Source organism: Coccinella septempunctata, chromosome 1, assembly GCF_907165205.1.
Source record: "Coccinella septempunctata chromosome 1, icCocSept1.1, whole genome shotgun sequence".
Classification (NCBI taxonomy): Eukaryota; Metazoa; Arthropoda; class Insecta; order Coleoptera; family Coccinellidae; genus Coccinella; species Coccinella septempunctata.
This window is the reverse complement of record NC_058189.1, coordinates 2,101,401-2,127,238: the sequence shown is the minus strand read 5'-3', so window position 1 is coordinate 2,127,238 and position 25,838 is coordinate 2,101,401. Positions and strand designations below refer to the sequence as shown.

Here is a 25,838-nt window from a genome sequence, read left to right as displayed (position 1 = left end):
ATTCAAAGAACCCAACTGTTTAAACTAAGTTGGATGCTATCTAATGAATATTTGAAAGTTTTGTAAAATAAGAGTATTCCTCATATTTTCTCATATAGTGCACCATTGTTGAAAAATAAAAATATCTGTGAAATTAGAAAAATTGGGTACTTTGGCTGAATGCAACTCTGTTTAAAAGATCCACAGATGTGTAGTGTCACATATTTAGCTACCGTAGATTCGGGTGACTGGGACGATTGTTGAATTCAACTTGTCATATTTTCAAAACGGTGACCTATTTTTATCTGAAAAAAAGGTTCGAATATGCTCAATGACTCAGACTATTGATTAGGATATATACCATGCTTCAGAATTCGGATATAAATTTTGAAAAAATAAAATATACTTGTCCCAAGTTACCCACCGATTTGGGAGGCTTGGGACACAAGTTAAAATCTGTCGATTTCTCAACTCTGAAATGAAATAGGTGACTTGGGACGGTGTATAGTTTTGAAAAATTAGAATTTGTGATTATGTAATTGAAATTCGGTAAGGAAATTGAATGAGAAACCCCTATTACAGCGAAAGTAAATATATTGCAACTCAAATGTAAAAAACTAAACAAAACAAGGGAAATTTGATTTCTTTCATTCTTTGGTGATTTCTTTGTGGAATTAACGTAAATAATATCCTACGAAAAATCGGCATATTTCCTGCTGCCAATGCGCCGCTTGTATCTATTCGGCATTGTCCCAAGTCACCCTATGAAACAACAAAATAAATTAATGAGATCCGTGTTGCCGTTTGACTTGTAAGCAACCTTGTTTCATGACATATCTAATATCCCAATATCCTACGTATACAGAAAAAAAATTACACATGCATAAAATAAAACACATGTACGGGACACTAGAAAGTATAAAGGCCATAAAAAACGCGCTTTTACTCTCCTGAATTCGTTAATTTTTCCTGTCAATTCAAACGCTCTGGTTACGGCAAACTCAACTGGAATCAATTGTTAAACTAACCGAAAAGACGTTACACAATCTTATAAATTTGTCCCCTCACTCATAAATGGTAATAAACAAAGAAATCTGCAAGAGGGGTAATTGTCCCAAGTTACAGGACTGTCCCAAGTCACCCGAATCCACCGGTAGTTATTTTAAAGGTAATTTTGCTTTGCAGAGGTGGTACAGCTCATTATGAAAACTAAATTTTTATCAGGTCCGAATCGGAAAAAATGGTATAGGAAAAAAGTGTTTCTTTCGACCTCAAGAATATACCTACTGTTAAAATATTTGTACGAGACAAAGACTGACCCTGTATATTATAGGAAAAATCCATTAGTTTTACCATGATTTGAAAATGGTCCAGTATTTATAATACACAAAAAATGTAAACTGGCAAAAATGTTTCTTTGGGGATGATTCTCAAAGTCGTTCGCATTCCGGGTATTTCCCGAGAGCAGGTGCCGGGAGCAGTGGCGGATTTACCATAGAGGCTGAGTAGGCTGAAGCCTAGGGCGGCAGATTTTAGGAGGCGGCAAATTTGGGGACAATTTTTTGTGAACCCATTATAAAAACTGAAATACTTGTATTTCAAAGCTATTTTAATACCTATCTACATCTGATTTTCCCGAAATATAAATAAACTGAACAAGTAGTGCATCATTATTTTGCCCTTATTATTATTATTTTCCTGTTTCCCTCTTATTTCGGCCGCATTGGACTCGTTACTGAAACTCCGTGAGGGTGAAAAATTTTTGGTGATTCTGAATCGTTGGGATGTGTTTCTTCGGTTTCTCGGAAAACACAATTCAAGAAATGTTTGTCCAAACTTCGATATAGCAGTTTGTACCTATGGCTCTATGTATACACCAGCGACAAATGTTTCGGGTTAGAGAAGCTTTTTTTGCTTGAAAAAGATGAAAAGTTAGGTACCTACGAACCACATTAGGGCAAGAAAAGCTGAACGCTTTAGTTTTTTTGTGTATTGAGTCAGAACTAATGAACAAAATTTCATATGACGACATAGCAAAAAGATATTTTAACAGCGGGTTTCATAGAACTTTGATTTTGCGATCAACGATTTGACAGTCACTTGATTTCTAAAACGAAATCACTGAAACCTTTTCGTTTTTGAATATATTGAACAAGTAGCAATTGAGAATAATTTAATGGACCTATAAACGTCATAATTTGATGCGAGAATGATATTCTAAACGATCTAAACTTGAAAATAAAAACAAATTGACGTATTGGTTGATTCCCTGATCAAGCTTTATGAAACCCGAGGTGAGACTTTTATGACTCACCTTCCTATTTTATTGTCAGCGTCAGTTAGTTTGTGGCCATATAATACCTACATATAATAATATGAACATTTACAGAAAATTTAGGGGGCTTTAAAAAAATAGGGAAGGTCTTTCCTTTTTTGTGCCCCTGCTTTGTTACAGCCCCCTAAAGATGGCGCCCGAAAAACAGTTTTCAAATTTTTTTAAAGGAAAATCAATAAACTGATACGTATTAAATCAAGCATCTTGTACGGTCGTGAAGGCATTACAAAAAATGTTAGGTTCTCTTTGTCTGTGATAGAAAGGGGTAGAAAAAGCCATCCCTGATCTTTGTTTAGCAAGAAACTTTTTCGATATTCATATTTTACAATGAAAAATTAATTTTGGATAACTAAATCTATTCTCAAAAATAAGGTCTCTTGTGATTTCTTGCTGAAATTCACGGTATAAAAAAATAATCATGATGATAGCGTGAGTCGTAGAGGCTGGAATCATTTCTGAACTAGAATTTATCTAGTAAGCGGATGTAATTTTGGTACGACTAGTTTTGATTAACTTTGATTCAGTTACAATTATTTGTTGATTTGGCTATCATCTTGAGAATTTTGTCACATACTCATTAAAATGATTGTGTGCGCAAACGCAGAAATGTTCGATATGCACTTTGTTTAAGGTGTCCCTTTTTTTCTGAAAAACCGTGAATATTCGCAAGATACTACAAAAGACCCTATTTGTTAAGGATATATCAAGCTATCCAAAATAAATTTTTTCATTGTGAAATATGGAAAAAAGTTTCTTGCGGAATAATGTTTAGAGGTGGCTTTCAATAGCTAGCACTTTCAATCATAGAGGAACAGCACCGAAATCTTCCCCGCATAAAATATCTGCTTAATTTCATTCTTGTCAGTTTTTCGATTCTCAAGAAAAAAATCAAGAACTGCTTTTCGAGTGCCACCTTTAGAGAGCTGTAAAAATGTTACATTGAAGATCCACCCTATTTTTTGACAAAGAATTTAATTTTTCGCAACTAATACAATGCACCATGTATATATTATATTTGATGTTTGTTTTCGTCTTTGCTACTTGTTTTTATAGTTGCTGAACTTTAGTTCAGCATTTATGCTGAACTTAAACTAAATAATTATGGTAAGGGCGGCAAAATTTGAATAGCCTACAGGCGGCAAATATGTAAATCCGCCACTGGCCGGGAGTAGATAGATGGGTTCATCTCTTGTGAATCTACATCTCTCGCGCGAATGATTTTGAAAGGTTCGCTACGTAGGGAAACATAATTTGTCGAAAACCTATGGGACTTTATACAGCTGCGTCCAACATGAAAGGAGCGTGACACTTTCGAATGGAAACACTTTTCTTGGTTTATGCCTCGAGTTATCAGAAAGAAACCCAGGCGTCCTATTTGTTTTGGAAGGAAAATACAGTGTCGCAGCTTAATTAAAAATAAAAATCCCACCAAAAAAACGTACTCTCTGTGAGTGTAATGGATTGTAAGAAATAAAACTGTTTACGAAATGATCTGAATTATTTTATATTGAAAAGCATCTCGCACTACAAAAATTGATCCTTTCCTCGAAGAAAAAAAATCCAGGGAGTCTTCTCCAAGTTAGCAGAAAATTTTATCTGAAATAGAAAAAAAAAACGAAAGCATTAAAATGAGAGATAATAATATTAAGTTATTATGTCAGATTGACTTGAAATTCACAACCCAATTCGAAAAAGATTCAGAAACTGTATGTATAGACCTAAAACCATGCTTAAATTAAAAAATTTGATGATGATTCACCAAATGTTTCATGGTTTCTTCTGGTTCCCCACATTGTTGTCTACGTAAATCACCCCGTATGATATTTTCTTTTTCACAACCAAAAGCAAGATGTTATTTGCTATTCACTCTGAACCACACCAAAACAAAAGACGATAAAATTAGAGTCTTACGATGATAGGATATGAAATTATGCAGTTACATGCAAATTCGAATAGCCTTAAGAAGGCGAGATTAATTCGAATCTACCAAATGTGGTAAGTGGAATATATTAACCTTGTAAACACGTTCTCCAATGATTCTAGCACAAGAGACGTGGAAATACACCAGGTTTCTGAAAAAACATCAGGAATTTGTAATCGCTTCTATGTTTCACGGTAATTCCTCGTTTGCAGAACTGCTGTATTTGAGGATTTCCCCGCAAAACACTGACCATGACAGATATATAATGACGTCAGAAGAAATAGTACAAAGGCCTAATGTTTTTCCGGAAAATAATCATGGATTGTGAATTGGTTCAGAATAGGGAAAATTCGTTATCCGTACTAAGTTCAGGAAGTTATCGAGTGACTATTTTAATGAGTTATCGCACATTCGTAGCACGAACGATCTATTCTATATACAGTACGAGCCAAAAGTCTGGGACCAAAATCCAGAGCCAAAAACATTCTCAAACGTCCGTTTTGGCCCTTGTTTCTAAAAATGAACCTCAATGGAGAGAGACCAAATAATTCAACAAATAGTACAGAGGAAAAGTATATTTAAAAGTTTAAAGAAAGACATACAATATAGGCAGGAATGAATCTTCCAAAAAACGAATCAAACTCGCCTATTGAATATTTCTTCAATGAGTTCCTTGAATTTTTCATTTGGTAGGTTATTCAACGGTAGATTCAGGTGACTTGGGACAGACCTGTAACTTGGGACAATTACCCCCTTCGCAGGTTTCTTTGTTTTTTACCATTTATGAGCGAAGGGACAAACTTATAAGATTGTGTAGCGTCTTTTCGGTTAGTTTAACAATAATTACTGTTGAGTTTGACGTGACCAGAGCGTTTGAATGGACAGGAAAAAAAAAGAATTCAGGAGAGTAAGAGCGCGTTTTTTTATGGCCCTTATACTTTCTAGTGTCCTGTACATGTGTTTCACTTTGTACATGTGTAATTTTGACAGCAGGAAATATGCCGGAAAAAAGTGTTTCCTCAAGAACCTACTGTCAATATATTTGTATGAGTCAAAGACTCACCCTGCATAGTGAAAACTCTTCTATAACTTCATTTTCTTAGGAATGAAGGCGTTGTAATTTCCTCTCGAAATCCTTGACAAAGGAATAAACGTTTATTTCAAGTGATAAACACATTCTCTGCGTGTAGAGAACGCGAAAACTGGGAGTTTATTCAATAGTAAGATAACACTATTACAAATTATACCTTTGTCTTTATCTCAATACCTCCAGATCACTGAACCGAAAAAAATCAGATATGACGTAAAGAAAATTCAAAATAGCAAATAATATACATCAACATTATCAAATGTTTATTCTGTACCTAAAATGAATTATCATCCAGGTATTTCAGATGTCGAAAATAAAGTTTTTTTATTTGATTTGTCACCATTTTATTTTTTGAATAATTTCCTCCATAAACACACTCTAATTATTTCCATTATAACGAGAAAAAAATTTTGCTTTCCTTCAATTCAGAAAATTTGGTCGTTGGGACCGCCCTGTCCCAACTTTAATTTATAGGTGGAAAAAGATGAACCTCTGTACTCGAAAATTTTCCTTTAAACTTGACATGCTCTACAAAGACGGTAATCTGAATGTTTTGTTTATGTGGCCTTTCAATTCGTTATTTACATAAACGCGTCTCACCTGATTGTTCTGTGATTTATTGTGCCCAAGATAAATGGAAATTAATTGTTCTATATTTAAATGGTAAATAATCTAAAAATAAGACTGGAATTGTGTTCAACTATTCAGGACCGTTGTCTACCTCTCTGTACCAACCATAGTTGGTGCCCTTATAGCACAATGTCGACTTGTTTTGAGTACCTAATAACAAAAAAGATCATGAAATGTTTGAGAAGGCAATCGAATTACTTTTGAAGACAGGTGCCAGTGAATCCCTCTACACATTCAAAATTTTAGGTTGGGGGTGATGAGTTATAAAAGAGTTTTCGCTATACAAAGTGAGTATTTGACCTTTAATGGGTTTAATGTTTCTATCGTTTTTGGCAGAAAGGGGTAAACTTTTGTTTTCTACCCTACCCATTCACAGAAACCCAAGGAGGTTTTCAATGGTGTTGATCAAACCGACATCATCCTTAGGAGCCTTGGAGGTTACCTCGTGAGTATCCAGGACCGGTTTCCCCATATGAGTGGTTCTTAGGTCCGCCAGCTCTGGACACTCGCATACCATATGTTCAGCTGTTTCTGCTTCTGATCCACAGAGCCAACAAATCTCGTCTGCTAACTTTCCCATAAGGTACAAATGATATTTGAACCGACAGTGCCCTGTCAGCAGTCCCACCATCACCCGAAGCTCAGCTAGTGACAGCTTTAGCAGTTTTCGTTGTAGGTCGGTGAAATCATCACGAATTTCTTTGACTGAGTGAGTCCAGGAGTGTTTCACCAGTGGGTTATTCTGTTGTTCAACTCCCATTGTTGGACCGCTGCCTTAATTGGTGTTTTCCGAGCCCACATACAGGCTCAGATCCAGCAGGTGTTGACCTTGATGCTTTTTTGCAAGCTCATTGACGTTTTCGTTTCATTCAACACCACAATGTCTTGGTACCCATAGTAGAGTCACCATATTGCCTCTGGCCAGTTGCTTCATGGTATAACGGCACTCTAATGTCAGCAGAGATCCCTGACAGTGTGATTGCAGGGCCTGACAATCTGTAGTGATATAGATATACGCCCCATTGAGGTTCATTTTGAGAGACTCCTGAGCGCATACGTAAAATGCCAGTTGCTCGGTTTGTAAAATAGAGGGTTCACTTCCTAGGTCTTTAGAGATCCTCAATTTGGGTCCATATACGCCAATGCAGTTGCCTCTCTCTTATTTTGATCCATCATTAAACCATGTGGATTTTTATGTTTTTTTTTTTACTGATCCTTTTTTATCGTAAAGATGAAATTGATCATCAATAACTCCTAATAAAGTGTATCTTATTGACCCCAATTCCAAAAATATTTGACACCTTGCGCATTATGTCAATATAATGTTGAAGTTAAGGACAAATATTGGATGGAATTCTCTAGAACCAATTTGAGATCACTCAGCTGCTTTTACAGCACAGAGATGAGATCACACCCACATATATTATACTTCAGATATGAGCCTGGAGGATGAAACTCTAGAACAGGTCGAGCAGTTCAAATACTTGGGAAGCTTCATAAATACTAGGGCTAACCTAGTCACTTAAATACACAACCGTATCAATTCAGCATCACGTGCATTCTGGAGCTAAAAGACTGGAGTGTTTCAAAATCACGACCTCAATCTGAAGACCAAGACAGCTGTTTACAAAGCAGTCGTCCTCCCAACGCTTCTTTACGGAAGCGAAAGCTGGACGCCCTACAGGCGACATATTAAACAGCTTGAACAAACGCAACAACGTCATCTAATGCACATCCGATGGTTCCACAAAGTTTCAAATGCCGAAGTCTTGCAGCGCGCGGGTTGTACAACAATTGAGACTCAAGTAACGAGAGCCCGACTCAGATGGAGCGGCCACATCCTGAGGATGCAAGATACAGGACTCCCCAGAATAGCTCTGTATGGCGAATTCACAGAGGGAGCTCGGAAACCAGGAGGCCAGTATAATAGGTTTAAGGATATACTGCATCAATCCCTAAAATCAGTTAATGCCAATCATAACTGGGAACAACTAGCGTTAGACAGATCACAGTGGAGGTCTTTGGTCCACAGTTATAATGGAGACTCGAGAAATATACAGCGGCGGCCAGATCTGGTTGGTGACTATCCATGCCCGGAGTATGGAAGGATCTGTAGGTCACGGTTGGGTCTAGTCACAGGAGGGCACACAGTCGCAAGTAGCTCTAAGAAATTATAAGTTTGATCGCACCGATATTTTTGTTTTTGAGTCTTTTTGTAGATTTATTCTCGATAACGGGATACAGCAATGAATGTATACGTGGTACTGTCTACTGTCGATGCAACCTCATGCAGAGATCGCGATAAGATATATCTGGTGTCCTCAAAATGACTGTAGAGGACCTCAACAAATATATACCGGGTGTCCCAGAGCTTTTAGGCCAGCAGATATCTCAGTTACCTGCGGAAAAAAAAAATTGAAAAAAATACTTGTCGTAGGAGACCATACGCTCTTTCATGCAGCATAGCAAAATCCACCCCCTGACAAACAACCCCCGAGAAACCACCCCTAACTTTTGTTTTTCAAATGGCACCCCCATGTTTGTTTGGCTTCAACTGACAGCTCTTTTTAATAAGATAGTCACTCGATAAAATTGAATTCGTTAGTGGGTACTGTTAATTGGACTGATCGAATTAGTCCACATTGTAGAGACAAGAAAAAGTGGATGTTGAAAAAAAAGAGTCAATAAAATGTTAGAACTTTTTGTTTATTATAATTTATGTTATAAAACATTTTCTTTAGTATAATGTTGCAGTAACAATACAGCTGAGCGTATAAATTCGTATTTCATTTGTATTTTTATTTTCCATAATTCTGCATGCCATTCTAGCTACCATGATACATCATTGAATGAGAAATGAAAAAAACTGTAAGTTGAAGCACAACAAACATGGGGGTGCCATTTGAAAAACAAAAGTTAGGGGTGGTTTCTCGGGGGTTGTTTGTCAGGGGGTGGATTTTGCTATGCTGCATGAAAGAGCGTATGGTCTCCTACGACAAGTATTTTTTTCAATTTTTTTTTTCCGCAGGTAACTGAGATATTTGCTGGCCTAAAAGCTCTGGGACACCCGGTATAAGTCTAATCACCCTATTTCTTGAAAATAGGCAATTGGGGGCAATGTATAGTTCTTCGAATCTTTTGAGGGTAACAATCGCTCGGGCTGTCCGATAAACCTTTTGATTAATTCAATAGACCTAGATGAAAATGATTAATTAAAATCACTACTTTGAATCGATCGTCACGTCCTTGTTTGGAGCGATTTTTTCGGTCAGCAAACCTCCTTCATGCTTCGTTACTGCGCGATTGCCAACATCATCACAAGAACACAATGCATAAACATGGCGAGCTCCTTCGGTGATCTGTTTTTATCTCCTTCCTCCGTAACTGGGCTGTTTCACTTCACCTCACGGCTGGTTATTTTCGTTTGCGTAAACGATTATGCGCTCACCTCGATAACAAACGGCCGTAACAAGAAGAGATGTACTTGCCCCGTGTACACGGAAGAATAATGATGTAACTCTAGCTTTAATTGGTGTATTTCCAGTGGGTTGGCGTTGGGTTTTTTCTTGGATGGGGAGAAAGTTACCCATCCGGAAATGTGAAATTTCTGTCATTCATCCATTTATTCGTTGAGTACCTTAAATCTGCGGCCTCCCTCTCGTTATATTATTGTTAAATGCTACTTGCCGTTTTATCCTCAGAAAAACTCAAGAGTTTTCAGGTTAGAGTTATACAAAAATACAATATTTGAAAATTTATTGAAGCAGTTGTAGCAAACCAATTGGATTTAGGTCAGGGGATCTTGGAGGTAACAGTAGATGCGGAATACCCTGTTTTTTCTCTAGTAGTGTCCACTCCCACTCTAGGATCTATGCGGCAGTCCATTAGACATGGTGAGTCTTTGACTCGTACAAATCTCCTGATAGTAGATTCTTCTGGTAAAAAGAAACAATCTTTTTCTATACCACTTTTTCGTATTCGGCCCTGATTAAAATATTATATATGGCCATTTTAATTTTTCATAATGATGTGTGTCACCCCTGAAAAAACAAAATTACCTTCAGTATAACTAGATAAATATGTGACACTACACATCTGTGAATTTTTTTAATAGAATTGTATTCAGCCAAGGTACCCAATTTTTCAAATTTCACAGATACCTACTTTTTAATTATATTCATTAGCTAGCGCCCAACTCAGTTTCAAGAGTTGGGTTCTTTGAATTTTTGGTATTTTTATGGTACGTAATGGTCATAATGAGAAAACTGGAAGACGTGGGTGAAATCTTGTGTTCGAAAAAGAAACAAATAAATGAAAAACTATATTCCGAAATTCATTTCATTCGATAAAACCGTTTGTGAGATAGAACAAAAATAACATTTTTTTCATGGTTTTCAACAGCCTATATGAGGATATATTGAAAATTCCTAGCCTACTATAGAACCAAACAAAATTTGAATGTCAAAATATTTTATTACTCAACATATTCTCCTCTTAATTGGATACATTTATTACAGCGAACCTGCAACCTTTCAAAAAAAAATGTTTCTTCTTGCTATGCAAACCAGACCTCCACAGCTTTTATTACCTCCTCGTTGGAAAAAAATTACTACCTTTCAAACTTGAAGTTGAGGAAAGAAATTGTAGTCGGATGGTGCCAAATCTGGTGAATAAGGGAGGTGTTCTAGTAATTCAAACCCTAAATCACGAAGTTTTTGCATGGCAATATGAGATTTGTGTGCAGGGGCGTTGTCCTGCAAAAACAAAACACCTTTGGATAGCTTTTCGCGTCTTTTCTCTTTAATTTTTTTCCGTAGAGTGGTCAGTAATGTCGAATAGTAGTCTCCGGTTATTGTTCTACCCTTATCCAAACACCCTTATTCAAACAATCAATCATGATTACTCCTTGGCAATCCCAAAAAACTGAAGCAAGAATTTTTCCTGCAGGTTTTTGGACACGAAACTATTTAGGTCTTGCAGAACTAGAGTGTCGCCATTCCATCGATTGTTGCTTTGTTTCTGGATCGTAGAAATGTACCCAAGTCTCATTCATAGTAACAATTCGGTTCAAGAAGTCTACATCGTTTTAAAATCGAGCACAGATCGAACGCGATGCTTCTACCCTTGCACGCTTTTGGTCAACATGCAAACATTTGGGGCAGCAATTTTTCTCATGTCCAAATTGACATGAACTATATGATGAACGCATTCGTATGAAATATTCAGTGCTTCAGATATCCGTATTAGCCCAATTCGACGGTCTGATGAAATCATGTCATGAACTGCATCGATATTTTCGGGGACTGACACAGAAACTGGCCTTCCCGATCGGTCATCATCTTCAATGGAAAATTTACCTCTTTTGAATCTTGTAGACCAATTTTTCACGGTCCCATACGAAGGACATTGATCACCAAGGGTATTAAGCATATCTTCGTAAATCTGCTTACCTCTTAACCCTTTTAAATACAGGTACTTGATGATGGCTCGATACTCCATTTTTCGATTTTCACAATTTCGGTGGACATCTTCTTTCTTTTAATTTATTGCGTAACTCTGGTTTACTTTTTTGATACTTACCTAAAACTTCACACTGACACTTCTAATGAGTTAATGTTCGTTGCTATGGTAACGCAATATTTTTTTATGCGTGGATCTGGTCTAGGCTAACTAGATATCAATACATCCTCGTATCTTTTAAACCGAGCCGATTCGGAAAAAATCGTTAAGGAATAAAGTGTTTCTTTTGACCCCAAGAATCTACTGTTAAAATATGAGTCACCCTGTATAGGTTTCTTTCACACCATAACTCGTAGATTATGGCACACAGACAGAATTTCTGATTCTGAATATACCTGTGAAACAGAATTCGATTATCATCTGCAAACTTGACTAACTCGTGAAAGAGTAAACAGCAATTTCTGTGATTTATACATTAGATCAACAACGTTTTCGCACAAAAGTTCAGAGTCTTTGATCCTCCTCCTAACTTAACCCATTGTAAGTCCGTTGGGGTCGGATAAAAATTGTCTTGGTATCAGGAAGATTAAATGATACTATTGAAAATCAAATCAAGGCTGAAGAGAAAACCATTAAACTATGCGAATCTGACACACATCTACGAAAAATGATTAAACTTGCTCCATGATGAACCTGATTACTTTTCTCAATCGTTATCAGTTTATGTAATTGAAAAAAAATAAGGTGATATGGAAAATATGCATCAAAAGTCTTTCAGTTTTGAGCAGTTAACGTTGATGATATTGAGAACCTTCTTGTAAACTTGCGTTGTAGCGTTGAAAGTTCCTCCAATATTTCCAAAATGAGACTGACACGTGGATTTAATTTTTCCATAAAATTGGGAGGCTCTCAAGAGAGATTAGCTCACGACTAGAATGATAAGGTGGGAAGTTCGTATGTTATCCACCGGAGGTGAACTGGTGATAGATTATACATTCTATCACTGGTGGAACAGTCTCCTTGCCCACTGGGGTTTAAAAGTAAATAAATGAATAAGACAATCAGAGAGAGTCTCTTTCATGATAGCGTAGCGAATGCTCTGAGGTAATTGCGTTATCTATAAACATTTCCACGTTCACTCTCATGAACTATTCATAGTTTCATGGCAGCAAATTGCCTACCTCTTGATATGTGACTAATAATTTGTAATTTTTATTTCATTACAGCTGGTTTATGATCATTTCTCATCTATTTCAAGGAATATATAATGACATTTTGAGTGGTCTACGCCGATTTACGATATTGAGATACCCAATTATATACGTCATAATACTCACTAACAATTGAGTTATGAACTTAGCATTTCGCAGCCTAGATTTATTACTTAAATAGTTACTAATGTTTGTTCTTGTTCCTACATAATATCATTTTGCCCAAATGTTTATAATTTTCTAATTTTGTTCTGAAACTGCTGTACCTACCTGGAGATCGCATCACACATTTTTGGTATCAAATTTTGCAGAAATCTTCTCAATGTTATTTGAGAGCCAATATTTTTGGAAATATTGGGAAGACGAATGTGGGATTCAAGCACCCTGATTCGGCCATGTGGTTTCGTTTAGGATATTGGCTCGATCGATATTTACGTGGTAATAAAAATGGAAAATAAGAATTGCCGAATTGTTCTCATTATTTTTTAGTAACTTACACGATTTTATGAAATGGCTCATTTCGATACCAACTGACAGAAGAGACTTGGGACACAAGTGTAAAAAATAGAAAACTTTCAAATCTCACCAATAAAATTCGTCAAACTATTCACGAATTTTTTCACAATGGGCATCACAATCTTCTTGTTCGAACATTCCAACAATCGTCGTAAAAATGGGATGAAATGGGGAAACATCATAGCACTTTTTCAACAAAACGAACATAAACACTTTTAAGCAACTGCCTCCATTTCTACATTTTTTTTCACCCTTAATTGCACGATACAACCATTATTATTTTCTCAAAAGTGAGAAATTACATGTATCTAATCCGATGAACTTGGTACTGAACCATTCATTGTGCAACCATATCTTTATGTTTTGTTTTGTTTTTCGATGCCGGAGTCACCTTCCACAGTCCCGTACTTGAAATTTTGTCGAACATCTAGGGGTTGTATCTCAGCCATCTTGGATATTTTATATAGACAATTTGTGGTTAAACAACTCATTTTGATCAGTTCTACCTTCTGTAAAGAAAAAGTCTCACCTTGAAAACACCCTGTATATATAAACAAAAACTTGAAGTGGAATGACCACATAAATTACCTCTGTGGAAAAGTCACCCCTTCCATCTATGGTCTGAGGTTTATGTCTAGATATATCAACAAAAATATCTGATATACTAATATACCATGCGATGATAGAAGCGTAGCTAAGATTTTTAAATACAATCTATGGGTCAGGAGACATTAAACCTAAACAACTCTTTGTACTACAGAAAAAAAAATTGTCAATACCATGAGATATAATCAAACATGCAGAGGTAATATATGCTATATATGTCGAAGAATGTGTACCTACTTTTTGTTAAGAGTAATGCAGAACTCTTCAAGAAATATGAAAATAAGAAAACTTTCTATGAAACAAAGAATACAGATAACATTTATCAAAGATAAAGTCTAACAACTTCTCAGAGGCAGATGGAATATAAATGCATAAAGATTTACAATTCACTACCAATTAGAATAAAAACTTTGAATAATATCAAGAGATTTAAAAAAGAATCATTTAAATATCTTTCGGCCGTTTTCATAATAAAATTTAAAGTCACTTTAAGCTCAAAGCTTCCTTTACTGTCATTTTTAGTAGGGTTAAAGGAAGCTTCAAAATTAAAGTGACTTTAGGTTTCATTATGAAACCGGCCGTTACAGTGTGCACTGTTTTTTTTCGAATCATCGTGGTTTGAAAGATACAGGCTGTTGAAAATCCTTGAAAAAATATTATTTTTAGTTCTCACAAGCGGTTTTATCGAATGAAATGAATTTCGGAATATAGTTTGTCATCATCACACAAGATATTACCCACGTCTTACAGTTTTCTCATTATAACTATTACGTATCATAAGAATACCAAAAATTGAAATAAACGAACTCTTGACACTAAACTGGACGCTATCTGATGAGTATCTTAACGTTTTGTAAAATAAAAGTATTCTTCATGTTTTCTCGTATAATGCGCCGTTTTCGAGCAATTTGATGTTCAAAAACCAAAAAGTATCTGTAAAATTTGAAAAATTGGATACTTTGGCTGAATACAGCTTTGCTTGAAAGATTGACATATGTGTATTATCATAGATTTACTTAGTTATTCTCAAGGTAATTTTGTTTTCCAGGGGTGGCATAGCTTATTATGAAAATTTAAAACGGCTATATCGTTTTATCAGGGCTGAATAGGGAAAAAGTGTTTTTTTTTTGGCCTCGAGAATCTACGATTAAAATATTGTACGAGTCAAAGACTCACCTATATATATAGACTATAGTATAGTTCCTGGATGACTTAGGTATTATGAATTTTATTCCACACTTCTGGTTCGCTGTGTACAGGGTGGGCAAATTTCGATGTTTTAGCACTACAGCTTTTAAACCAGAGGAGATAGACAAAATCTGATACCCTATTCTCGTTCTCTTTTTCTGAGAAACTTACAATAGTAGTAGCCATTTTTGGCCACTTTCTTTTGTTTTCGAGTTATAAGCAAAAAGTGGAAAAATGGCGATATCGAAATAAATTTATATCTCCGCTAATATTGATGATAGAGCTCTGAAATTGAAACATTATACAGGCACTTTTTTACGTAGAATCCAGTGGCGTGCTCGCCTATTTAGCAGGATTTTTAATTACGAAGCTATGACCCAAAGTTATGTTTTTTTAAATGGGAACACTAGTTTTCTGTGCAATTTTTTGAAAGCTTAATTTTTACTGATTTCAAAAATATATAACATCATATGGTTTGTTTCAATATAAATAATAGAAAATGGACAAAAACCTTTTTTCTCAATATTTCTATGGTTTCAACTTTTAATGAGCACAGAAACATAAAGCATCGTATGATTACCACTGTCTCCTTCTATGAGTCCTTTCATTAATATGAAAATTTATGAAATATAGCTTGATTCAAATTTTGTGAAAATTGGTAAAAAGCATAGAAAGAATGACATTCCCGGAAGGAGACTGCTTTTGTTATAGGAAACTTTATTTTTCTGTGCTCGTCAAAAGTTGAAACCATAGAAATATTGGGAAAAAGTGTTTTTTACCATTTTCTATTATTTATATTGTTACAAACCATATGATGTTATATATTTTTGAAATCAGTAAAAATTAAGCTCTCAAAAAATTGCACAGAAAACTAGTGTTCCCATTTAAAAAACATAACTTTGGGTCATAGCTTCGTAATTAAAAATCCTGCTAAATAGGCGAGCACGCCACTGGATTCTACGTAAAAAAGTGCCTGTATAATGTTCCAATTTCAGAGCTCTATCATCAGTATTAGCGGAGATATAAATTTATTTCGATATCGCCATTTTTCTAATTTTTGCTTATAACTCGAAAACAAAAGAAAGTGGCCAAGAATCACTACTACTATTGTAAGTTTCTCAGAAAAAGAGAACAAGAATGGGGTATCAGATTTTGTCTATCTCCTCTGGTTTAAAAGCTGTAGTGCTAAAACATCGAAATTTGCCCACCCTGTACAGTTCTTACCATATATGCGGATCCCGATCGTTTGCTTCCGCGCAATTATACACGTCGGGTTAATTAGAAATGCAAGTTTACATTTTCATTCGACTCTACTCCATTATTCGCCATAATTGAATCTCTATTTCTCCATACGTTTTCCCAAGCAGCAGGTGTTATTTTTTCCCGATATCGATTAGCGAGTCCAGTTTTTCACCAGAGTGTTATTCGCGGCCGTATCGTGTCGACATCGACGGTTCTGATGTGATTCCGCAATGATGTTCGAAGTGTCGAGCGTGGGCGTCGCCAGGGTCGACGCTGCCGCCGCCATGAAGCAGGCCGACGGGCACAGGCCGAACAGGGTGAAGGATCAGATCATGAGGATGCTGAGGAGGTCCAAATCGGCGGTGCAGCCGCCCTCGACGAAGTTCGAGCGTAGGGTGAGCTCGGACGCGAGGTGTCCCGTGAAAAAGACGCTGCCGGCGTCGAATGTACGCGACGAGCGAAACGGCGCGAGGCGTAGGGATGCAGTCGACGATCCCGCCGGTCAAGGTATGGTGGTGAATATGGTGGAGGGGCTGCCCTGTGTGGTGGCCAGGAAGAAGAAGGTAAATGCTGTGATCTGAAGATGTTGGAAGGTTGTTTATTTCGCTATTGACAAGCGGTTTGACAGCTGATGACGGTGTGTCTGTGATCAATTGATGAATGATGTGTGCTAGGTGACGCTAACTGAATGATTTCGTCCAGAGAAGTAAAGGTGAGTTTATACAGCAAATAAAATACATAATACAAAAAATAACAACCAAATAAGAAATAACAAATCTATACAGATACAGAACAACAATATAGAGAAGAAACTGATAATAAACCAATAAAATCACCTTTTTGTCTAATTTTAAATAAAATAAGACAAAAAGATAATACACTGCGCAAAAAATTAACGCACATTCTGAAAATCTCAATTTTAATGAGAGTTTACTCTACATTGACTTTATAACTTATTTTTTATGTTCTCTCGGGAAGGTTTTGAACGAAACAAGACACATTAAATGGAAGAAAAATTCAGGATTTCACCGAATCTTATGTGAAAGAAGAGAAATGAACAATTTCCAAAATACTGAAATGCTGATAAGTGATTTAATACTTGGTATTTCCACCCCTTGCGTTAATTACAGCTCGGCAACGACGGTTCATACTCAAAATGAGGGATCTCAAAATGTTCTGATGTAATCCTTCCCAGATTTTTCCGAGTTGGATTCCTAAGTCATTAAGAGTAGCTGGATGATTTTTTGAACTTCTCAGCCTTCTATTGAGGTCGTCCCAAACCTGCTCAACAGATCTGACTTCTTGCTGGCCATTCCATTCGAGAGACTTCAACCTCTTCAAGGTACTCCTAAACTAAACTTCTCTTCAAGAATATTCCTTATATACTTATCAGCAGTCATAGCTCCATTATCAACGACCACTAGGTCTGTGCGAGCAGTCAAAGATATTCCACCCCATACCATAATCGATCCTCCCCCGAAACCAGTAGTATTCAGGGAATTGCACTGAGCATATCTTTCATAAGGACGTCTGTATACAAGGGAACGTCGATCACAATGGTAGAGGCAGAATCTAGACTCATCTGTGAAGAGAACTCTTTCCCAATCGGCCTCTTCCCAATGGATATGCTCTCTCGCAAAATCCAAACGCTCCCTTCGATGGGCTGGGGTAAGAGCTGGGCCTCTTGCCGCGACACGAGGCCTTAAATCATATTCTCTGAGGCGATTTCTTATTGCCTGAGTGCTAATTTGCACCTCATGAGTTCGCTCAAGCTGAATTTGAAGGAGGCGAGCGGTTGCAAACCGTTGTCTCAACGAAGAAACTCTCAAGTAACGTTCTTGAATGGCAGTTGTTACCCGTGGTCTACCCTGTCCTGGTCTTCGGACATTCATACCTGTCTCCTTGAATCGCTACAACATTCTGGACACACTTGTATGGGAAACTCCAAACCTTTCTTCAATTCTTGTGTATGTCCACCCTTCTTCTCGCAAAACTACCGCTTGGGCACATTCCTCTTGGGTCAAATTGCGTGTTTCGCGTTGCATAGCGATCGAGTGTAGAGAATCAAACGAAAGAAAAACTATTGATCACTAGAATTGATCGAGAACAACTGATTTTAGAATGGAGCCAATGCATTCAAAATCTGATAATATCATCTTTTTTTATTCCTGCTGGGAAAAAACATCTGTATTGAAGAAAACCGTTGAAAGTGGATAACATATGCATGCATAATTCTGATAAGAATAATTATCATTGAGAACACCTTCATTTGTTGAACAAATTTGAGATTTCCATAATGTGCGTTAATTTTTTTGCGCAGTGTAGATGAGTATCTTTTGTTCTGATTCTTTATTCTTATTTCATGTATCTTTTGAATAAGCGCTCTCACAATATTGTGCTTGTTCGTTCATCTATTTATTTTTGTCCCATATTTTATTTTATTGCTGTATGAACACACCTTTATTTTTAGTGTTTCTCTTGTTGTGACGAACGTTCATTTCATAGTTCGTTATCAAGTGTAAAATATACAGGGTGATTGGCTAAAAATGTCCCCTCTCCACTCAGTGTTTTGTACAGAATGTTTCAAGACGCCTGACTATGATCCTATACACCTACATATCTCATTATTTTTGTATTTGATCTTTTAATTCGCCACAAGTTTCTGAGTAGTTTTCATCATACATATCCTATACTTAAGTTCAACATATAAAAAGATATTGATAAGAGAAATAGAAAATGTAACTTTTTTGAACGATGAATAAGATTATGCTAAACAAATCAACGAAATTTAAATTCAACCAAAGTTTGATACGAATCAACAATGAATTTAACAACACTTTTTATACCTGAAATAACTCAATGTTTGAAAGAATAATAAAAGACATTCCTATGCCACTAAAGAAAATAAAAAAAAGTTCATTCCACCTGTATAATATTTTATATGTATAGGGTGAGTCTTTGACTCGTACAAATATTTTAACAGTAGATTCTTGAGTTCAAAAGAAACACTTTTTTTTCATTACCATTTCTCACAAACGGTTTTATCGAATTAAATGAATTTCGGAATATAGTTTTTCATTGATTTGATGAATCTTTTTAGAACACAAGATATCACCCTCGTCTTCCAGTTTTCTCATCATGACCATTACATATCATAAAAATACCAAAAATTCAAAGAACCCCTTGAAACTGAGTTGGACGCTATGAATATTTGAACGTTTTGTAAAATAAAAGTATTCTTCATATTTTCTCGTATAATGTTCAGTTTTTGAGTAATTTGATGTTCAAAAATAAAAAATATCTGTGATATTCGAAAAATTGGGCACTTTGACCAAATGCAACTCTTTAAAAGATCCCCAGATGTGTAGCGTTACTTTTTTGCATAGTTATTCGGAAGGTAATTCTGTTTTTCTAGGGGTGGCATAGCTCATTATGAGAACTTAAGATGGTTATATCTTTTTATCAGTACTGAATCGAAAAAAAAAAGTGTTTCTTTTGACCTCAAGAATCTACTGTTATATTTGTACTCACCCAGCACTCTGTATAGAATTGAGATTTGATTTTTCATCTCTTTTGAAACCGAAATAAAATTTTTTGTACCATCACTTTTCAAGGAAGGGTTAATATCCATTCATTAATTTCCTGGAGAGAAATTGAATTTTCAGAAAAATTTGCAGTTGTCATCTTCGAATCTTGTGGTAAATATTTCCGGTTGACTCGAAACAATTAAGTACTATGATTGTTGGGCAGTTTCGTAATTTTCCCTTATGACATCGGTGAGAACTTTGTCCGCGAAACAAATAAAAATGAGCATTGTTTCGACACCAACAGGAGATCCTTTCAATGCGGAGAAATCAGCTCGATCAGTTGCAGTTGTGCAACTGAAAAAAAAAAAAAACAATTTTTCGGTGTCTTGTCATTGTTAGCCTGTTCACAGGTCACTGGTTCTTTTCTCTAGTTTGTCGGAACGGTGCAAAAGCGTATAAATCAGAGTTCCGGCAACTTCAGATTGGCATTCCGCTTCTGTTGGCAATGGATGTGTTTATTGGGAAGAAAACGCTGGAATTCACATTTCATACTTTTACCTTCTTATTCTTATACATGGTTTTATAGTATCTTTCTCGAAATAGGTCATTCGAGGACGAGGTCTAATCTGTTTCATTTTGTTTTTATAATTCCATCCAAAGAAATACATTGTTGTGGTATTATGAAGTACAAGTGGGAGATTAAAATATTCTCAATAAAAATCGAAGATCTTCCTAATAGTTTAATCAGTTGGTGTGACCGGTTTCGTAAGAGCTAGCAGCTCCATATCTACAGACCCTTACATATAAAGATACATTATTTCTAAAAAAAAGGGGGCAAATTCAAATTAGGTCACAGAATCCAGAGGAGAGCACAGAGTCAGGAAACTACAACAGCGCGTGACATATCACAAAAACATTTTCAACAATATCAAAGATTAAAAGAGTATAAATTAAGTGTCAGGGTTGGAGAAAGATAGTAAACGCCCTCATATCTCCAGTACTAAAAACCGACCACAATTTGGTCGATGAAAACACATTTGACAATGAGATGGCGCTGAAAACGTACTGTCGATACAGAAAAACTGTTCAAAAACAGTTTTCTGTTTTACAATTGAGGGGCACGCAATTCGAATTCTATTCCTTGTATTGAATTTCAATATCGACTTTGTTGAGACCAGAAAACAAACATCCTGAGCGACAAAACAAAAATATGGTTTTGCTTTGTGATCAGAATGTTAGTTTTCATGTGAACATTGTTTGGAATCAATTGATATCAATGAAATACGCTGTCGGATGTGCTATATTTTTATTTGCAATTCATAAAAAATTTACAAAAATTTTGAATTATAGACAACGAATAGAGCTTTGACTAGTACACAAGATTATATGGTGATTTGCTATATAACGAAGGTGTTATTTCTGTGCAATACGTTGTTTAGAAATAATAAACTTGGTTGAGTTTGTACAATTCATATCAGATATTGATGTGAGCCAATATTCAATATACCTTTATAGCATACACATTTCAGTTACATATTATTCAGAGAATTTTCAGAACCACAATTAAAAAAAAAACAATACAGGGATATATAAGACCTGTATGGTAGACGGTCAGTATAGTTTCTTTATGCTTTTTTTATGATTCCTTTATAGTACGGTCTCCTCATGACACAATATACAAATTGACTAATGAATTAACAAAACACTGACAGCAGGTTTCATAAAACAATTTGACAGTCACTCGATTTCCAAAACGAAATCAATAAAACCTTTGCATTTCTGAGGCCCGTTTGCACCAATCCCCCTTAAAATGAGTACTTAACTAAGCGTAGTTTAAAGTTAATGGACGCTTAATTTTATTGTCAGTTGCACGACTGCGGCTTAACAGAATCTTAAGTAAGGGATCTTAAGTTTTCATATCTATTGATATTTCAGTTTTTTATTTTGGTGCAACTTCATTCTAGTCTAATAAAGCCTTTTCATTGGTTGGCTGGTTGCCGATGATCGTTGTCATTTCATTAACCTAACTTTATTGTCCTGACTGACCCTGTCAAGTAAACTATTATAATATTATCAAAGAGTGACAACTTTTTGTTGCTGAATTAGCATTATTATTGATAATGAAATGGATTGTCAAATATAAGGTACTTGACGTTATTAGAAAAACCTCAGCAATTCTGCAGCCAGTTTATGAGTTCAACAAATTATTTTAGGTTAGAATCCCGCACTTAAATACCTAAGTGGTCATTACAGGAGCGCTTAAATTTAAGGCTAGCTTTAGCCATTTAAATGTCACTTAACAGTTGGTGCAACGTAATTTAAGTTAAGGGTTCATTTTAAGGGACACTTATCACTAAGTGCGTTTGGTGCAAACGGGTCTGAATATATTGGAGGAGAAGCATTCGAGAATTTTTAATTGACTTGTAAAAGTCATAAATTCTCCTAAAGGGGCCCTTCATGCAAGGGATGCTTCCTGCATACAACAATTTACGTGGATGGACAGTTCTCAATCGACTTGAAGTAAAATGTTCACTTCACATGGTGTGCTCAGTAGTGTTGGAAGGCCTTCGCGCCCCGAAAATTTTATCCGGAGCACTGAAAATAGAAATCAATGAATGACCGAGTCACATGTTACCAGTTTTAATTATATTTCCATTTTTCTTAGTAAAGTAGAAAACTTAGTTTCGGAAAATCCATTCTTTTTATCCGCAGTTCTTGACCATTCAATAATTTTGGTCATTTCGAGGTTTTCATCGAGAAATTAGACAAAAAAGGGCTAGATAAACAAAAGGCGGTACGAGAATCAAAACATTCAAAACCTCTTCGATCAAAATCTGAAATTTTACAAAATTTCATTTGTTTCTGCGAATGGCCCTCTAATATTTCAACCAGTCTTAGGGTCTTAGAAACACATCTGAAACACAGATGGCGCTAACATCACTTTAGTCGTTTCGTTTCCCATCTACTCTATCACAGGCCAACACACATTTTGATGCCTGCGATTTGTTAACTGTTCCTGAGTAATTTTTGGATGCAGAATGTAAAGTTCTCAGATTTTGTCTATCAGATCTAGTTTCTGAGATTTTTCAAAAAAATTGTGTATATAATTTACATTATAACTGTTATAATATATAATATTACTATTGACAGTTAAAAAAAACAAAGACACATGGATTTAAGTATTTATTGCAAAAACTTAATTTACATAATTACATTAGTCACTAATCACATAAAAATTTTCTTTTATACGATTTTCTAGAATGGAGTTTACTAGGGCAGTCTCGCTGAAGGCTCCAGCAGTAGTCCGCCATCATGTGGCTATCCCATCGTCCTTGATAACGATCTTCCATAGCTTTAATATCCTGATGGAATCTTTCCTCCTGTTCTTCACTAACTACAATCACCTAAGTTTTCTGGAAAACGATCTAGGTGGCTGTGGAGGTAGTGAACTTTTATACTCATGTTACAGCCGAGAATATTAAAATTTGAAAGCATAGTTTCCACTAATTCTACGTAATTCTCTGCTTTATGATTGCCAAGAAAATTTTGTACTACTTGAACAAATGAACTCCAAGCGTTAGATTCAGTCTCGTTCATTGATGTGGTGAATTGTGGATCTTTAACAAGTTGCCTTATTTGAGGACCATCAAATATACCAGCTTTTAGTTTTTCCGTGCTAATGCCAGGAAATTTACGTGACAAATACCCAAAACAATTTCCATCTTGATTTAAAGCCTTCACAAATTGCTTCATTAGGCCTAGCTTGATATGCAAGGGCGGAAGTAAGATTTTTTCTCTTGAAACCAAAGGTTCGTTGATCACGTTTTGTATTCCTTGAATCATGACATCTCTTGAAGGCCAATTTTTGTTAACCCAGTGCTCATTTTTAACTCTGCTGTCCCAAAGGTACAAAAAACAAGGATATTTTGTATAACCACTCTGCTGTCCAAGGAGGAAGTTAATCATTTTTAAATCAACACAAATTGACCACCGATGTTCTTCGTATTTAATTTTTCTCAAAACTAATGCTATTGTTTCATATTCTTCCTTCATGGTAGTAGAATGACCAATAGGAATTGAGCCATATTTGTTACCGTTATGTAAAAGAACACATTTTAAACTACGTTTTGAACTGTCAATATACCATTTAACCTGTAACGTGTATCTCAGAAACTAGAGCTGATAGAAAAAATCTGGTGGCATTTTTGGAATCAGCACATTAAAAACATCTAAAATCAGATGTTAGATTTCCGGCACCAATTTTTTTTTTCATTTTGTTGGCCTGTGTAATCTTTGGCTTAAACTATCAGAGAGGTTCTCGGTTTTCATGTAGAATAGTCTTTAGAGGTTCTCACTGATCTCGTCGGATTTCGTATAAGGAAAGGCAGTGGAAATGATCAACCTTTGTTTGCGGCATTTTACTGTTATTCAACCAGGTCGTGTTCGATGGATCCTACAGTCTACATCCATTCGAAATGATGATATTCAATGGGTCAGTCGTTGTTCGAAAGATACCATCAATAATAGGCGTCATGCAGTACGAATCGTTTCCTCCCATTCTGTATCCATTTACGGGCGGGCGTTGGAGCGTCCAAGGTCGAGAATTTCCAGCCGCGCGACACCCATTTCCACTGAACCTGAAATTTCACGAGTTTCCATCCCACGTTCCAGTCGGCGAACCGACAATTGAATTATACACCTCGACCGCATCAGCTGTTCGGCGATTTTTAGCGTTATTTCTCGGATAGCGGCCACATCATGATAGTATGCTCGGTTCTACCTTGACTAGCGTAATTACGCAACCGGTAATAAGGGGCAGTTAGTCACTCGGCGGACTTGCAGATAAACTTGCACACGTCGGTAGATATCGGTCCAATTTAGATTTCGTTGCAAGTAAATTTTGTTTGATTTGTAAGATAATCGCCGGTGATAAGCCGCCGAAGTGATAGATAATACGGCGCAATCTTGGTGCTGATTAAACCCGCCCATCAGAATCGAGTGAAACTTCGACGCGTGTGCTACCAGAGTTGTAAACGGTACCAAGTATGCATGTGAGTTCGTCATCCGAGTAGTGGCCTAGCGAATTATGTCATTGGAGAAGACACCAGACAGGAATACTTGGAACGTGGGCGATAAATACGATATCGGAATAAGGATGTTGAGGGAGCAACGAGAGGGCAGCCTGAAGTCGGGAAAGTACTCGGAACGCCGTTCCAAACTCACCTTCGACCGGGAAAACAACAAGGAGTTCCCGCTGGCCGACAGTTGCAGGGCCATCAGGAGCAATTCCTTGCGCGACAGGACCAAATCCGATCGGCTGTTTCAGGGATCGAACACCAGCAACGCCACCAACGATTTGAACAAAGGCGAGAACGTACTGATCCGATATAAGCCGATCGATAACGATAACGTCAAGATTCAGCAACCTTTGAACGTGTTCAGATCGCCCGTTACGTCGCCGAAGGTAGAAAAGAAGGTTAAGAAGGATAGGAACGTCTACCACGTAGAAAACGTCGTTAAGGCCCTCCCGAAACCGCCTGCAATCGCGCTGAACCTCATCTTGAACCCGAAGAAGGACGCCGCCGCAGACGCCGACAACACCTTGAACCATCTGAACCAGATCGAGAGCCTCATATCCAAGATAGACAACAAGGAGAGACAGGAAGAGAAACTAAGGAAATTCGACGAGATCCTGCGTAACTTGAAGATCGACGTTCCCATCTCCTCTATAGCTGATAGACGGTCGGAGAAGTCCCACGACATCTTGGATCCCGAGCAGACGCTGCTGAATCCCATCAAGCACTGCGCGGAGGTGGACGATCTGCAGGCGAACGGCTTGAGCGATGCGGAGACCACGGAGAAGCCGTTCGACAGGAACGCCATCGAGCGGAAGAGCATGGAGGTGGGCAGCAGGAGTAATCAGAGGAAGATCAGCGCGGTGGTGCGAGCCGCCTCTGATGCGCAGGGGCGTGCCCATCCGGTTTCGGTGGGACCTCCGAGGAGGAAACTCGACCTGAAGGTAAAAAAATTATGAAAGCGGTCATTTCCGGGGGTCACCCATTCAGTTACTGAACTCGCCGAAAGCTGCTTGGTTCACAGTGAAAAAAATTATTTGCTCATTGTTTTTTATTGG

General features: G+C 36.8%; 1 protein-coding gene across 7 annotated transcripts in view; it reads left to right on the top strand.

Moving 5' to 3' along the window:
* Positions 1-25,838, top strand: part of LOC123320800 (serine/threonine-protein kinase MARK2-like) — a 66,719-nt gene that overhangs the window by 1,404 nt on the left and 39,477 nt on the right. The window contains exon 2 of one of the 7 annotated variants that reach the window (XM_044908276.1): positions 16,304-16,741. In XM_044908276.1, coding sequence (XP_044764211.1) covers positions 16,409-16,741 — 333 coding nt within the window. In that variant the 5' untranslated portion in view covers positions 16,304-16,408. Of the gene's footprint in view, positions 1-16,303; positions 16,742-24,183; positions 25,725-25,838 lie in introns of those variants that run through there. The other 6 variants (XM_044908261.1, XM_044908269.1, XM_044908238.1 and 3 more) reach the window with 6 other exon arrangements.